This window comes from Ranitomeya imitator, chromosome 1, assembly GCF_032444005.1.
Source record: "Ranitomeya imitator isolate aRanImi1 chromosome 1, aRanImi1.pri, whole genome shotgun sequence".
In the NCBI taxonomy this organism is placed as follows: domain Eukaryota; kingdom Metazoa; phylum Chordata; class Amphibia; order Anura; family Dendrobatidae; genus Ranitomeya; species Ranitomeya imitator.
The window spans coordinates 983580591-983597829 of NC_091282.1; the positions used below are offsets into that span (position 1 = coordinate 983580591).

The 17239-nt window shown below is 43.1% G+C and overlaps 1 protein-coding gene across 15 annotated transcripts in view; it reads left to right on the plus strand.

Annotated features, from left to right (window-relative positions):
* Positions 1-17239, plus strand: part of BLTP1 (bridge-like lipid transfer protein family member 1) — a 381731-nt gene that overhangs the window by 170212 nt on the left and 194280 nt on the right. For all 15 annotated transcript variants that reach the window (XM_069743891.1, XM_069743894.1, XM_069743897.1 and 12 more), the window contains exons 24-33: positions 1128-1247; positions 2203-2483; positions 3688-3938; positions 4219-4474; positions 6703-7549; positions 8155-8225; positions 8936-9109; positions 10506-10626; positions 11161-11301; positions 14741-14868. In XM_069743891.1, coding sequence (XP_069599992.1) covers positions 1128-1247; positions 2203-2483; positions 3688-3938; positions 4219-4474; positions 6703-7549; positions 8155-8225; positions 8936-9109; positions 10506-10626; positions 11161-11301; positions 14741-14868 — 2390 coding nt within the window. The remainder of the gene's footprint in view (positions 1-1127; positions 1248-2202; positions 2484-3687; positions 3939-4218; positions 4475-6702; positions 7550-8154; positions 8226-8935; positions 9110-10505; positions 10627-11160; positions 11302-14740; positions 14869-17239) is intronic.

The window sequence follows — 17239 nt, forward strand, 5'->3', positions numbered from 1 at the left end:
AGAGCTGTGCAGTCAGTGAGGAGAAGCTGTAATACTTATGTGTATATATTTTAGTGAGGTCCATAGAATCACACCTCCAACACATTTGTTAAAATAAAGATAAAATGGACAATTCCTTTAAATTTAGGCTATTTCAACTCTCCTTTTGGTAATCTGTTTGGTAAGAAAAGAAATGTAAACTAACGTGCATATTGTTAGAGAGACCTGTGATGACACACTGTTTGTCCTTAGGGAAGGTCCACATGTGACATCTTACATGTGGATTTTATTACAAGTTAATTTCAATTCTGCAAGCGAAAGTAAAATGCAGATGTTAAGTCAATTTCTGCACAGAAAGGCCCTCCACTATGTGGATGATATTTGTAGAACCTACTACCTTAATCCTCTGTAATCCACTGATTCAACATGCACACTTCCACATGTAAAATTTGATAAAGCCTTACAGAGGACCTGCCACCAAGTCAAGAGTCCAGGTTGTCTTCTCATGTTATTCCCACTGCTGACTTGAGTATTCCACTTTCCTTTTCTTTGTAAATTTGCTATACGGTTCCAGAGATCTGGGCCTTTTTATTTAGTACAAATGTTTATGGTCTTTACCATGGAGACATGGGTCATGGGATACTCGGGAGTGGGGCGTATGTCTTTGGGCTGCCATGGATTATTACCCCACTTGTGAAAGGGGACGTTACCAGTGTGAGACATGTAACTGACACAGAACTGTAGAACTGAACTTTGTCTCATGACAAACATTTGCTGCAGCTCTCACAGCTTTGCTGTAATATTGACAATATTGCAGCACTGGTCGTCTGTGAGATTGAAGCTCTAGGTAAGAGGAACCTGCAGATGTGTCAGATATAATCACACACAGCTCTGCAGTGAGATCCATAGAGCGGCCATCACATTGGCCTCCTTTTAGCTATAATAATCTCGGGAGGCAGATTCTCATGCTGATCAGTGTTCGATCCATAGTCCTGAACAGCTCATTTACATGTAAGGGAAAATATGGATTTCTCTGGAATAAGATATCGGATCACAGATATCAAGGTCGGCTTAGGAGGGTTGATCCTACAGACTGATTCATTTTAACTATTGGCCATTTTTAATTTCATCTTTTTTTTTTCCAAAAGCTGAGCTGCTATCCAGGCCCTTGCCTTTCGGCGGACGACTTGAAGTATAGAATGACTCGTGTCTCGGCTGACGGTGCCGATATTTACGTGGTCGAGCATGGCTGTGCTACAAACATTAAGGTAGGGTCTGTGCATTTATGTCTCAGCAGAAAGCCATTGGAAATGCTGCCAGCTGGGCACGTGTATCAATAAATACTCCATTATTATGTAATACCTTCTATATGTCCTCACAGATGCGGTTCCTCTCCTTGGGGCACCTACTCTTAAGAGGGAAGTCGCTCTAAATGAAACCTTCTGCTCTACTGGTCTTAAATACTGCATTTCCTCTGCAGGGAAAATGTCGTTGCCCAGATCATTGTTAAAGGTGTCTTCCCATCTCATAAAATGATGGCTATGGCTAGGATACCATCACTTTATGATAGCTGGGAGTCCAACTTTCAATGATTTTAGGAAAGAAATGGATATAGTGCATGCTTAGCTCTGTGTCTTCTAACGGTCCCTTCTGTAATGATGCTCCCAGCTGTGCTGGAAACGGCAGATACCCCAATTAATGTAAAGAAATCCTCCCAGCTGGTTTTAAATATAATTTTTCTAATATGTATGTAGTGTGAGCACAATAAATTACTTAATGAATGCTGCTTTGAAGTCACGTGGTACAGAAGAGGACTAGATCACTGCTGGAAACCATAGAAGACAGTGATTGGTAAAGATCAGATAAAAATTTTTATCTGAAAAAAACTATTTTAAATAAGGAAAAAGTGGAAATATACCAGGACAAAGGGTCTGCTATGTCTTCACTCCAAAACCTGGGGAAACCTAGCAAGAACTTGTTCTACTTACCTTCATAGACAACTTTCTCAAGCACTCCATCTTAGTGGCTGAGATCATTGTTGGCGACTTCTACATTCCATATATGTGTTTTTCTCATTTTCGTGTAACCTTTTGGTATTGGGATCCTAATTATGATTAAAAATATTAAGTAGTTATTTGATAATGCAGTTTCACATCTATATTTTGAGCTTTGGATCTTTTTACATTTTAATGCATTTTATACCACAATACCCTTTTTTAACAGATGGGTGCTATCCGGCTTGCGAATTGTAACCTCCACAACCAAGCTGTAGGTGAAGGTATTAGTGCAGCGGTTCAAGATTTGCAGCTGAGACAGTACATTGAACAGCTGGACGGTAGCAGATTGGGTCTCCAGCCTGCTGTTTTGCGTAGAGCCTATTGGCTAGAAACTGGCTCTCTTGTTTTAGGGCTGATCACAGCAGATATAGCCCTAGCTGCGGACCATTCTTCTAAACATGAGGTCCAAAGGCACTTTTTGGAAACTCACGACAGCAGGACTAAAAGGTGAGTCAGTCAGAATTTTTTGGCATTTGTGGACTAAATAGCAGTCATTCCATACAGTCTATAAATGTCATGTATTCTTGTAATGTAGGAGGTTTTTTGCATTTCAATGTCATTGTCTAAATATGATGTAGAAATGGTATACGGTAGTTACAGGTCAAATGTGTCATAGAAAAGAATTATGGCCTGCAAACGCTAGAGTCCAGTTTTCTGAAGCATACTTAGTTGCCCTCACACAATTGACCCATTACTGATACTACTCATAAGTGAGACAAGATGGCACTCAGAAGAGCAGTTTATAGCTGGACCATCAAGGATATCAATTCATTTTGATGGTCACAATGCAGAAGGAGGAGTCCAGTAGATCTATCTTATCTGTGAAAGATGGAATCCTGGACCAGGCCGATAAGTGGAAGGGCAGTCACTTGTCAAAGAGCCAGTGATAAATTCAGACAACTACACTTGGAACTGACAAGCACTAGTAAAGGGTATTGCCATTTTCATAGATGTGTATTGTTTGATGGTGCTTATAAAATGAATCAATGTTTTGCTTCTCAAAATGTTCAGTTTTTCTTGAGATATACTTTGCTTTACAGTTCTTTGCCTCAGGATTAGGAGCGGACAGTGCTGTACAGCGACTATGGTCAACTTCAAAGCAGTGATTACAAGCTCAATAGAAAAGAGCTTATGAGTAGTGTGCATATTTGGACACTTCAGCTAAACAGCAGGGGTGGTCTGTCTACTAGACAACGGCTTGTAAACAAAATAAATGAAGTGTTAAACTTGCAAGAACATCTGAAAATTTTAATAAACTTAATTAAACTGCAGAAGCATTTCATTTTACAAGAACTATGCGACAATAGTCATCTATGAAGATGGGAAGGACCTATCCAACTACGCTAATGAACTGTTAGTAATTAAAGCAATGGAAGTAATGTATAACTTGTATTACATATAATTCATTTTCAATTATTTTAAATCCCATCCCTTTCATTATACTACGTTGGGACTTGCTGTCCATAGAAGATGGCCCCTTACTATTAGAGTGAAGAGTCACTTCTATTCCCGAGAGCTTGAGGTAACCCAGCCATCATACAGCCTTTAAGTCTTCGAGCAACACAACCTTATGGAGATGCATTAAAAGAATCTATTGGCTTTATCATCTACTTTTTAACCTCACAAATCTCTTATTTTATCTTAATTCTAGGCTGTGGTTCCTTTGGCCTGATGACAATGTGAAGAACAAGAGGAGTAGAAATAAGTGTGGTTGCCTCGGTGGCTGTCGTTTTTTTGGTGGCACCACAACAGGACTTGACTTTTTTAGACTGGAGGAGCTGACACCATCAAGTAGCTCTGCATTTTCGAACACGAGTGCTGAGTCCGATATGTTCTACGGACAGTCTTTACTGCAACCTACTGAATGGATAATTACTAAAGAAATGCCAAAAGCAGGAGAAGGTGGGCATCGGGATGCATTGATTTGTTTTACAGTTTTTGCATTGTGTGCCTTACTCTATGCATTTAATGTGAATTGTACACGAACAGATGTTCAACTAAAGAAAATTATTGTATTACTACTTGGGGTAAAAGTGTCATAGAAGCTACATGTTTCCTTTGTGAAAATTATTATACAAAGAGGCCTGAGAAGTGTGGTTTTTTTAATGCAAAATATGTTGAACTTCACTGAAACACGCTATGGCTGTATATAAAAATAACTGTGATTTTTTTTGTTTTTAAGCTAAGATTAATGGCTGTAAAAGAAAGGAATGGGACTCCAGATCTGTGGTGATAGAGATTGAAAGAAAAGCGCAGCACTTGAGCCTACAAGTCCCGTTGCGTTCTCATAGCTCGTCATCTTCTGAAGAGAACAGCAGCTGCAGTGCTGCCCTTCCCTTGCTGGCTGGTGAAAAAGACAGTCCATCTTCTATTACAGAGGAAAGTATAGGACAAGTTGACTATCCATCCAGAGCAAAGTCACAAGAAGCCCATGGCAGGTGAATACCCTTTCCCTTATGTTGTATCGTTTGACTTTATTTACCATAATGTTTTTATGTTAATAATTTTGATTTCTATAGCGCCAACAAATTCTGCAGCACTTTACAATTCAGAGGGGACATGTACAGGTAATATCAGACATTACAGAGTAACACATAATTCAGCAGATTCCAAGAGGAGTGAGGGCCCTGCTCGCAAGCTTACAATCCATCTCAAATGATTCAAAGTGGACAATGATCCAAAAGAAATAAAGGATTTTCAACAACTGCATATACTGTAGAAAATGCCTTCCTGATCCCTATTATTTATCATACAGATCTCTGCATTAACTAATTACAGTCCGTTGCATAGCCTACCATTACATAAAGTAAAAAAAGCCTATTAAAGGGGTGGTCCGGGCTTTCTGTATAATTTGTGTGTGCACATAGGCTTCAGAATGCTGCCATTGTGTAATATACTCCTTTCAGCATTCTGCATGGTGTCCTAGATAGCACTCCTATTCATGTGAGCAGTTGTCTCCTGATTCTGAAGGAGCTACTCACTCACTGACTAGAGTTTTCATGTCAGACACTTGTCATACCTGCCCCCAGTCTCTGCCCGACCCTCATGCTCCAGCCTCCCCTTGCAGCACAGTGTGTGAGGCAGCAGGGAAATGATTCAACCGATTGGACTAGCCAGAAAAGAAAAGGCTTCTACATGGGTGACTATAATACGCTGTGCAGGAAAGAGAAGTCTGGCAGCTTTCGACGTGATCCAAGAATGAAATCACTTTTGGCTGAGTTCAATCACAAAAACAGATGGGTGCTCGATCCGCTGGTGAGCACAGTACATTTCTGGTGTGTTAGAAGCACCTTTACACATAGGACTATGAGTAAGGGTGCTTCTAACGCACCAGAAACGCGTCAGGTGTTTCCTATGTTTTTAACGTGGCTTGACTTGCCGAAATAAACTTTTTGGATTTTACTATACGGGTTGGAGTGTCGAATCCTTTCCTTTTCCTATAATACGCTCTGTGCATCCATCCCTCCCTTATCCATCCCTCCCTTATCCATCCTTACCTTCGTCATCCATCCATCCCTCCATCATCATCCATCCCTCCGTCATCCATCCATCCCTCTGTCATCCATCCATCATCCCTCCGTCACCCATCCATCCCTCCGCCATTCATCCATCCCTCCCTCCGCCATTCATCCATCCCTCATCATCCATCCATCCCTCCGTCATCCATCCCTCCATTATTCATCCCTCTGTCATCCATTCATTCCTCCGACATCCATCCATCCCTCCGTCATCCATCCATCCCTCCGTCATCCATCCATCCCTCCGTCATCCATCCATCCCTCCGTCATCCATCCATCCCTCTGTCATCCATCACTCCCTCATCCATCCATCATCCATCCCTCCCTCATCCATCCATCCACACACACACATCACTATTGACTGAGATTCTGCAGCAGCTGAAGTGTATTATGTGGTATATATGTAGTTATACTTCAGTATAGACTGAGGTTCTGCAGCAGCTGAAGTGTATTATGTTATATATGTAGATACACACACATCACTATAGACTCTTCACAGTACTAGTATGTCAGGGGTAATGTAGGGACATGTTACTCTCTGTCGCCACTGTGGATGAAATATGAGAACATGTGAAGATCTGTCACCACTGTGGATGTAATTTGGGGACATGTGACGCTTTTTCACCTCTGTAGGTGTGGTGTGGGGACATGTGACTCAATTATGGAAATTAAGTGAAATTCAGGAGGATCGAAAGGCAGAAACAAAAACATTTCTAGGGGTGATGTATATCACAATTCTGCACAGATTAGCTAAAAAAATTTGGATTTCGGGGTTTAACAACCTCTTTAAGGTACTGTATATGCTTCACAAGATGTTTCCTAACTTGTGTTCTGACAGTGCAGTAAAGTCTTCTTATCCTTCCCCAATCTACCAACGCTTTCAGTCATAACCAAGTCCTGTTCCATAACGTTAAGGTTTGGGCAGTAAAGTATTGCTTTCATATTTGGGGGTTAAGGACTGTGAAACTAGTGGCCCATTTTTAGAATATTGACTGATTGATTGATTGCATTCAAGTGGCTAGTGAATGGAAATTGCTAGCATAATGGAAAACTTGGCCTAAAGTTTTATTTCTTTTGCAAGCCTCTTCTAATAAATGATCATCAACAATCCCTTTAAGCTAATTATCATTTCATTACTTGTCTTGTAGTTTTAGTGTTCCGGTTGAAGCTTCGGGTAGTAGTCCTGTTTCTCCAAATTCTCAAGATAGACCTGTGATTCATTCTCCACTCCGATCTCCTTTGAAGCGTCAAGCATCTGTGTGCTCGACAAGACTTGGCAGCACAAAGAGCCTTTCTGCTGCCTTTTATGGGGACAAAGCACCAGGACCTGTCGGAGTTCAGTTTAGTAGCGATGTCTCACGCAGTGATGAAAATGTCCTTGATTCGCCAAAACAGAGGAGGAGTTTTGGTTCCTTCCCTTACACTCCATCAGCAGATTCTAACTCATTTCATCAATACCGTTCTATGGACTCCAGCATGTCAATGGCGGACAGTGAAGCCTACTTTTCTGCAGCTGAAGAATTCGAGCCTATAAGCAGTGATGAAGGCCCTGGCACTTATCCTGGGAGAAAAAGACGAAAAAGGCAGGCTCAAAATATTGACTATAGCCGGGGTTCAATTTACCATAGCGTGGAAGGTCCATTAACTGCTGCTGCCCAAGGAGAAGACAGGCTGGATTCAAGAACATTGCCAATCCGAACTCATGCCTCTCAGGCGTCATTTGTCTCTGCTTTAGGGGGAGAAGAGGAGCCCTTGGAGCATGTTTATCCAATGGAGGCTGAGAAGCCCACAGATCATGAGCAAACGTCTCAGCAGCCTATAATGTCTTGTTACCAGAACTATCTGAGCCAATTTCAGGTGTTTAACTGGTCTGTCAAACATCCCACAAATAAAAGAACGTCAAAGTCTTCTCTGCACCGACCCTTAGATTTGGATACACCAACTAGTGAAGAAAGTTCAATGTCTTATGAACAGCTCTGTGTCCCCACTTTTAAGGTAGGTCTAGTGGTAAAACTATTATTAACATCTGTACTGTCATTGGACTTTTTCTTGTAAATAGTTTTATTTTATCTATTTTCATGGAAATTAAACACTTCATGGGAATTAAACATTTCATGCATACGTAAATACACACTTTTAATTCATAGTAAAGAAAAGCAGCTATAACTGGACTATTGTGTCAGTTCTGCACTATGGAGCACTGTTTACCTTAAAGCTTACGTGAATAGATTTGCAGGATCAGGGCCTTTGGCCTGGTCTGTAGTCTATGCTCACCGGGTAGGAGCCCTGAGAACCGCCTCTGAACTTCCAACATCCACGGCTCTTCTTTTGATTAGCCGGCCTGGCGTGATCCACATGTGACTGCACGACGGTCCTGGTAAACAAAAGAAGAACCGTGGATGCAGCCAGGTAGAAAGCTGTTCTCAAAACTTATATCTGGTGTCCATGGATTACTGACATGGCCGACGGACTCAGTCCTATAAGTCGATTTGCACTAATTGTACTCTGCTTCTATCCCACTTGTCTCTTTCACTACAGAATTTGTAAAACCTGTGCTTGCTCTCTCCTCTAACCTGATTTTTTTTTGTTATAATTTCAAGGTTGTAAAACAAGGTCTTTCAGCTAATGCTTTACTGGACAGGGGGATGCAACTTATGGGCAATTCCTCAAGGTGAGTTATAAAACCTTCAGATGTACCCTGTCATGGGACAGTTATAGACCCCAAAGAAAAAAATAAGTAGTTACTACAGTAACAAAGGCTTAATGATTTATTATATGCAGCCACCATTAGCATATTAATAAATTGAGATTATTGACTATTTCAACTTGTAATAATTGACCCACAAGCTCTGTGACCAATATAATAAAATGGAGGACATAGGATAAAGTTTGACTTATTTTCTTTTGCAAGCACCATCACTGTGATTGTTAATGTACTAGTTATTTATATAGTTTACTCCCTTATAGCGCACAATTAATTCCACAGTGCATTACAAACATTATAGGCACTGTTCCCATTGGGGTTTACAGTCTAGATTCCCTATCTGTATGTCTTTGGAATGTGGGAGGAAACTTAAGAACCCGGAGGAAACCCACACAAACACGGGGAGAACATGCAAACTCCTTGCAGATGTTGTCCTTGGTGGGATTTGAAACCAAGACCCCAGTGCTGCAAGGCTACAGTGCTACCCACTGAGCCACCATGCTGCCCCTACATGCACTATATTATGCATAAGTCTTTTATATATGTTGGCATTTTCGGTGACACACCTCCACTAGAGGCCCATGAAATAAGGATAGTTGTGTCTATAACAAATCCTTATTTAATATACCATGTTCATTTACGCAGGGGTTAATTTTATTTTATTTTTTTTTGGTTAGCACCCCTTACACACCTTTAGAGAAAAAAGCAATGGACAATACAGATGATGAAACAATAACCGAAGAATGGACTCTGGATCAACCTGTTTCTCATACCCGGACGACGGCCATTGTAGAAGTAAAAGGGGCAGTGGATGTTGTTTTGAGCCCCCTTGTAGCAGAAGTTTTAGACAGGTATATTTGGCTTTCATTTACAGTACAGACCAAAAGTTTCGACACACCTTCTCATTTAAAGATTTTTCTGTATTTTCATGACCATGAAAATTGTACATTCACACAGAAGGCATCAAAACTATGAATTAACACATGTGGAATTATATTCTTAACATAAAAGTGTGAAACAACTGAAAATATGTCTTATATTCTAGGTTCTTCAAAGTAGCCACCTTTTACTTTGACTGCTTTGCCCACTCTTTTCATTCTCTTGATGAGCTTCAAGAGGTAGTCACCGGGAATGGTCTTCCAACAATCTTGAAGGAGTTCCCAGAGATGCTTAGCACTTGTTGGCCCTTTTGCCTTCACTCTGCAGTCCAGCTCACCCCAAACCATCTCGATTGGGTTCAGGTCTGGAGACTGTGGAGGCCAGGTCATCTGTCGTAGCACCCCATCACTCTCCTTCTTGGTCAAATAGCCCTTACACAGCCTGGAGGTGTGTTTGGGGTCATTGTCCTGTTGAAAAATAAATGATGGTCCAACTAAATGCAAACCGGATGGAATAGCATGCCGATGCAAGATGCTGTGGTAGCCATGCTGGTTTAGTATGCCTTCAATTTTGAATAAATCCCCAACAGTGTCACCAGCAAAGCACCCCCACACCATCACTCCTCCTCCTCAATGCTTCACTGTGGGAACCAGGCATGTAGAGTCCATCCGTTCACCTTTTCTGCGTCGCACAAAGACACGGTGGTTGGAACCAAAGATCTCAAATTTGGACTCAACAGACCAAATCACAGATTTCCACTGGTCTAATGTCCATTCCTTATGTTCTTTAGCCCAAACAAGTCTCTTCTGCTTGTTGCCTGTCCTCAGCAATGGTTTCCTAGCAGCTATTTTACCATGAAGGCCTGCTGCACAAAGTCTCCTCTTAACAGTTGTAGAGATGTGTCTGCTGCTTGAACCCTGTGTGGCATTGACCTGGTCTCTAATCTGAGCTGCTGTTAACCTGCGATTTCTGAGGCTGGTTATTTGGATAAACTTATCCTCAGAAGCAGAGGTGACTCTTGGTCTTCCTTTCCTGGGGCAGTCCTCATGTGAGCCAGTTTCTTTGTAGCGCTTGATGCTATTCTGTATAACAAAAGTACTGAGGATTTGGTTGGGTGAATTGTGGCCTACGAATATGTTTGACATGTGCACTGGCATTTACCTGTAGTAGACTGCAGCGTTTGAATGTAGCCTTACTTAGATGTCTCTCAAAGTTGTCATGTTTTCCTGATAATAATTTTTGCTTAATAAAATGTCCCGATTCTGATAATATATAAAGATAACCACACTGCACTGATTTTTGTAAACGGCTATGTGATCTCTTGGATTGCCCCTTAGCCGGGCTTAAAAATGTTCTTGCTGTCCTTAGGTACATAGAGGCTATGGTACATTTCACTAGCACCAGACATCCAGCTGTAATTGTTGATGACCTACATACCAAGGTGCTAAAAGAAGCTGTGCAAAACAGTAAGACCACCTTCTCGGAAAATGTAAGTTCAATAAATGTTTATCACCTAAAATCCATCTGGGTTTCTATATGTTTTTACATCTGGTGTTTTTATATTGGAGTAGTTAAGCAGATAATTGACAGTGAGAGGTGCCCATGTTGGCAGCTAGTATAGTTTTCAGAGGGACGCTCATTACGTGCTATTACTGCCTTTAGTGTCTATGTGATGGTCAAGCTCAGAGTAAGTGTGAAATGTCCACTTCAGTTAAGTGTAGCCTGGAGGTATTTACTGAAAACGCTGATTTAATCGCATATGACTTAATTCCAGGCTTTCATGAAGAGCAGAGCTATAATCCTCGCAATAGCATGTTGTATAATTTATGTGCAGATCTCGGATAGGTTGCAAGCCCTATAAAACTAGTGATAAGGAAAACAATATATTGCTGTCTTGTTGCCAGCTGATAGTATTTCCATTGCACTGTTTAGCGATGATACATATGGAGTAAAATATTCATTGCCATTGCCACATTACGAGAAGATAAAGTCTGTGCATTTGTGTCATATTCTTCTTTTCCAGCAACCATCTAAGCAAGAAAATAAATTATCCAAACCTGAGACTCATGTTAAAGGAAGCACAAATCAAACGCAGACCAAAGGCGGGCTAAACCAAGATAATGTGAAAATCAAGGGGCTTCAAGCCAATGTCTCAATACCCAAGGTATACTGTGTCATTATTCCCTAAAGCAGGGGTGGGGAAACCTTTTTCCAGCTTGGGGCCATTTGGAAATTTCTAGCATCATTCAGGGACCACACAAAAATGATCACCTTGAAAATTACTCCGGTATATTTAGTCAAACAATTAATTATGGTGACTCACCCTTAATGTGACAGCTGAAGCTTCTTCTCTTTGGTGCAGCTGTGATGTTAGGTGATAATACTGATCATGTTGCTTCTCACAGCTGCTTTTCCAGAGGTGGTGCAAAGATCACAAGGGGGGGCACAAATCACAGGGGGACACATAGCTGGGGGCACATAGCTGGAGGGGACAGAGATCACAGGGGGCACAGATCACATGGGAGCACAAATATCACAGGGGGTACATAGCAGGGGGCACAGGGATCATAGAGGGGCACAAAGCGGGAGCCACAGAGATCACAGGAATGCACATAGCTAGGGGGCACAGATCACAAGGGAGCATATAGCTGGAGGGCACAGAAATCACAGGGGGTCATATAGCTAGAGGGCACAGAAATCACAGGGAGGCATATAGCTGGAGGGCACAGAACTCACAGGGGCCATATAGCTGGAGGGCACAGAAATCACGAGGCATATAGCTGGAGGGCACAGAAATCACAGGGGGGCATATAGCTGGAGGGCACAGAACTCACAGGGGGCATATAGCTGGAGGGCACAGAAATCACAGGGGGGTATATAGCTGGAGGGCACAGAAATCACAGGGGGCATATAGCTGGAGGGCACAGAAATCACAGGGGGGCATATACCTGGAGGGGCAGTGAGATCACGGTGCACAGAAATCACAGGGGGCACATAGCTGGGGGGCACAGAGATCACTGGGGAAATAACGTATGGGGCACAGAGATCATGGGGGGGCACATAGCTGGGGCCATAGAGATCACGGAGGGGCACAATGATGACGTGGGTGCACATAGTTGGGAGGCACAGAGATCACAGGAGGCTTATAGTTGGGGGGCAAAGAGATCACATGGGGGCACAGAGATCATATTGGGGCACATAGCTGGGGGCACAGATCACGGGGGGCATATAGCTGAGGGGCACAGATGACCTGCAGACAAACACAGAGCTGCCGGCACAGAGATCGCTCTTGACTCTGGAGCAGCTCCTCTTCCGGGAGAGGAGGAGGGGAGTGCATTGGCCGCTAACCCAGCCCACCCTGATGACGTCATCATTCATGTGCAGGGCAGGCAGCGTTCTGTAATGAACGCTGCTTACCGTGCACTTGGGGGTTAAAAGGCCGGCAGCTTGCAGGATATGGCTGCCGCCCGAGCATTGCGGACTCCGGGGAGCTTCCCGCGGGTCGCATGAAAAGCATGCGGCCTGAGGCCCGGAGGTTCCCCACCCCTGCCCTAAAGCATTAAAAGCTTTTAAAGGGAATCTGTCAGCAGGTTTGTGCTATGTAATCTGAAGACAGCATGAGGTAGAGGTTAAAACACAGATATCAGTGATGTCTCGCCTATCAATCTCCATCCTATTGTTTACTTGCTATGATTGTTTTAGCACCAGGAACTTATCATTGCTGGACACAGCAGCATGTGCATGCTAGTCCGACACGCCCCCTCCTGTGATAAGTGCCTTTCTGTCTATAGACATTATATATGCAGAGCCTGGTGTGGGTGGGGTTCGCTTCCTCAGCTCTGATTGTGCACCCAGTAAAGTAAGTGACTCCAGGGTCTCTTTGCCTTCCTCATGTAGCTCGCAGGTGAGGTAGCAGAAACTACTGGCAGATTCCCTTTTAAAATCATGTCATAAATACCCATGCTTAATATCTAGTAAATCTTTGTTTTACTGAGATTGTTGAGGACAACAAGAAGGGCAATCTACTCAAGTGTATGTTATTTCTGTGGATACCAGGAGGATTAATGGCTGAATTTTTGTGATTTAGATTTTTTTCTAGTTAAATATCCTAAACAATGAAACTTTAAAGGGGTATTTCCCATCTCCGTGATACTATCCCAATATGTAGTAGGTACAGTAAAGATATTCGCAAATAACTCTAATTAGAAATGTAGTATAGTTTTTCTGATTTGCCATGTCTTTCCTCGTGTCCAGGCATTGCAGGACCTTTGGTATCCATAGTTACAACCACTAGCAACTAGCTAATTAACTGTCGCTTCATCAGTGTATGTAATCATGGATATTTAAGGTCCTGCAATGCCTGCACATGGGGAAAGGGTCATTGCGAATCAGAAAAACTATACTATATTTCTAGTTAGAGGTATTTTCTAATATTATCATTATTACACCTACTACTTATTGGGATAGGATCTTGGAGATGGGAATACCCCTCTAAGGGAGCTAATTACCTGATACATGCTGCCCAAACCACAGGCAGCATGAATCAGAGTCTGGCTTCGTGATTGCATGATATTTCTCTTTGAAATGCACAGAGAAAGCATAGTTAAAAGATCTGGAAGGGGACCAAAGGGAGAGATTAAACTAGTCCGGCGCCGCCTCTGGCCAGCTTTTCCCAGGTGATTGACGGGTCTCTTGTTATAGGAGAATAACGAAAAGAACCTAGCACTCAACTTGATGCTCATGTGCAAATTTTATTGTAGTACCCAACAAACGTTTCGGTCCATCATACGGACCTTCATCAGTAACGTACTATACTGGAGTTAGGGCAAAGAGACCGTAATGTCTCGGGGCACTAATGAATGCAGCGCCTTATGAGAACGCTGGGCCGGTTAGCAGGCTTAGAGGGATGAATCGTGATGTGCCACTGACAGACGCGGAGTCCACCGCTGGTCTCGTTATAGGAGAGACATGTCACTCATGAGTGGTACGGATAGAAGCCAGCTGGAAGCGGCATCAGACTAGACCCATCTCTCACTATGGTCTCGGGCCAGATCTTCTGACTATATGTTCTCCAAATACTGGAGCACTTCAGAGAAGAATATACCTGGCTGTAATCATGCATCCAAGCTCTGATTCATGCTGCCCAAACCACGGGTAAAGTGAATAATAATCAGATGTGATGATGCAAAAGCCGGCAGTGCCATTACGTTGTAAAAGCATGACACTAAAATGGAAGCTAAAAATGACAAGAGAAGGTAAAAAACCTATGTTTCTACAACAATCAAGGATCGGGTTAACGGGGCATAAATTACTAACTTGTTTCATGTGCCGTATTTCTCTTTCCTGGCGAGATCATATATACAGGCCAGTTTTACACTAGCTGCTCAGGATATGCTGGGGGCTGAAACAGTGAAGACATTTTCTGATGAACTCTCAGATTTCAGCAGCACTGCACAATATATCTCCCTTTGCTACAGTACTTTATATTCTTCCCATCCCACAGTGCTGAACCTCGTCTTATAATTATGTGTATTGTCGTTAGCTCTATGTAAGAAAAATGGCCGGAGGTAATCTGTGGAAACAATCATCCTGTCTTGTTTCAGGTGAACCTGTGTTTGTTACAAGCATCCATTGAAGAGTCTTCTAATGTAGCCGCGAACAAAAGTGTCACCCATGTTTCTTTAATCGCACTTTGCTTTGATAGAATTGCTACACAAGTCCGGATGAACAGGTAAAAGATTAGAGTAGTTCAAGAATAACCGTCTTTTTAATTTTTATTTTAGGAATCAACAGAACATGAAAATAGGAAACTTTACATTTATCTGATCAGAGAAATCTGGTTCTTTCTTTGCCAGGACTGATCATTTCATTATCAAAATTCTCAATTCATCGGTAAAATCTGTATTCAGTGAAGACAGATTATTATTGAGATAGATGGCGGCTGCAGCTGCTAAGATTTTATGTAGATGGGAGGAGGAGGAAGAGCTCTGTCTGTAGTCCCTCCTTCCCCTCGCCATAGAATCTTATAAGTAACAACTGCCATCTTGTATCTCAGTAATAAGAAAGTCTGTCTTCACTGAATACAGTTTTTAGCTATGAAATGAGAATTTTGAAAATTACCAGCCCAGGAGGAGGAAAAAGGCAATTTCTCTGATAAGATATATTAAAAAAAATTGGTTATTTGCATGTGTATTATTCATTTATTAAATAAAAATAAAAGTTAGACTTTAAAGTGAACCTGCCCGATCCTCAGGCAGCATATATCAGGCACTGACTGTATTATTTCAGCCAGGTATGTTTGACGCTGAACAGCGTTTCTGAGAAAAGCATACTTAAAGGCCACCGGGGACCGAGCCGCACTGGAGACTAGTCGCACAGCCAGTTCCCCAGCGGCTTCATCCTGCCTGTTGCCCTGTATTGACATGTCTCTGCCAATGTACTTGTATAGGGAGACACAAGTCACTTCAGGTTAGTAGGTGGAGAGAAGCGGCTGCTATTCATGTATGTTCTTCTCTGGATCGCCGCAGCATTTCAAACATGAGATCATACAGCCAGTCCCTTATACATGCTGCCTGTGGATCGGGCACCATTTATGAGCTGTCTGGTTAACTTTAAGGTGCAAACTCGGCTAGACTTTTCGGATAATGGTATATTGCATCATGTGTGTCATTGAGATCACATTATCAACAATCATTCTTAATGTATTAATGTATTCGATTAACACTGAATCTGAACTTTTATAAATAGGCACACTTATACAAAAAAATGGGCTTGTCCATCATAAAAAGTTTTTTCGATACCATATTATACGAAAGTTTTATCACTTTCTGATTACCAGGATTCTCCCATTGATTCTCAGAGTGACTTAGCCTTGTTAAGGACTTGTTAAGGTCTATGGCTAAAGACCATATACATTAGATGACAGTTGGCTGAAATTCAGTTTTCAGCGGTATAATTTAATGTGTACTAGATGGCAGCCCGATTCTAAAGAATCGGGAGTCTAGAATCCATATATACTTTATTTATTCAAATGTAAGAATAATACAATTAACCCCTTCCCGACCTTTGACGCCACGTAGGCGTCATGAAAGTCGGTGCCATTCCGACCCATGACGCCTATGCGGCGTCATGGAAAGATCGCGTCCCTGCAGATCGGGTGAAAGGGTTAACTCCCATTTCACCCAATCTGCAGGGACAGGGGGAGTGGTAGTTTAGCCCAGGGGGGGTGGCTTCACCCCCTCGTGGCTACGATCACTCTGATTGGCTGTTGAATGTGAAACTGCCAATCAGAGCGATTTGTAATATTTCACCCATTATAACGGGTGAAATATTACAATCCAGCCATGACCGATGCTGAAATATCATCGGCCATGGCTGGAAATACTAGTGTGCCCCCACCCCACCCCTCCGATCGCCCCCCCAGCCCTCCGATCTGGCCGGTACACTGCTCCGGCTCCCCTCCGTCCAGTGCTCCGCTCCCCCCCGTGCTCTTGTCCGCTCCCCCCGTGCTCCAATCACCCCCCCGTGCTCCAATCACCCCCCCTGCACTCCGATCCACCCCCCCCCCGGTGCTCCGTTCCACCCCCCCCGTGCTCCATTCCAGCCCCCCCGTGCTCCGTTCCACGCCCCCCGTGCTCCGTTCCACCCCTCCCGCACTCCGATTCCCCCCCCGTGCTCCGATCCCCCCCCCCCCCGTTGTCCCCCCCCCACCCCATCATACTTACCGATCCAGCCGGGGTCCCGTCCGTCTTCTCCCTGGGCGCCGCCATCTTCCAAAATGGCGGGCGCATGCGCAGTGCGCCCGCCGAATCTGCCGGCCGGCAGATTCGTTCCAAAGTGCATTTTGATCACTGAGATATAATCTATCTCAGTGATCAAAATAAAAAAAATAATAAATGACCCCCCCCCCCTTTGTCACCCCCATAGGTAGGGACAATAAAAAAATAAAGAAATTTTTTTTTCCACTAATGTTAGGGTTAGGGTTAGGGGTAGGGTTAGGGGTAGGGTTAGGGCTAGGGTTAGGGTTAGGGCTAGGGGTAGGGTTAGGGGTAGGGGTAGGGTTAGGGCTAGGGGTAGGGTTAGGGCTAGGGTTATGGTTTCGG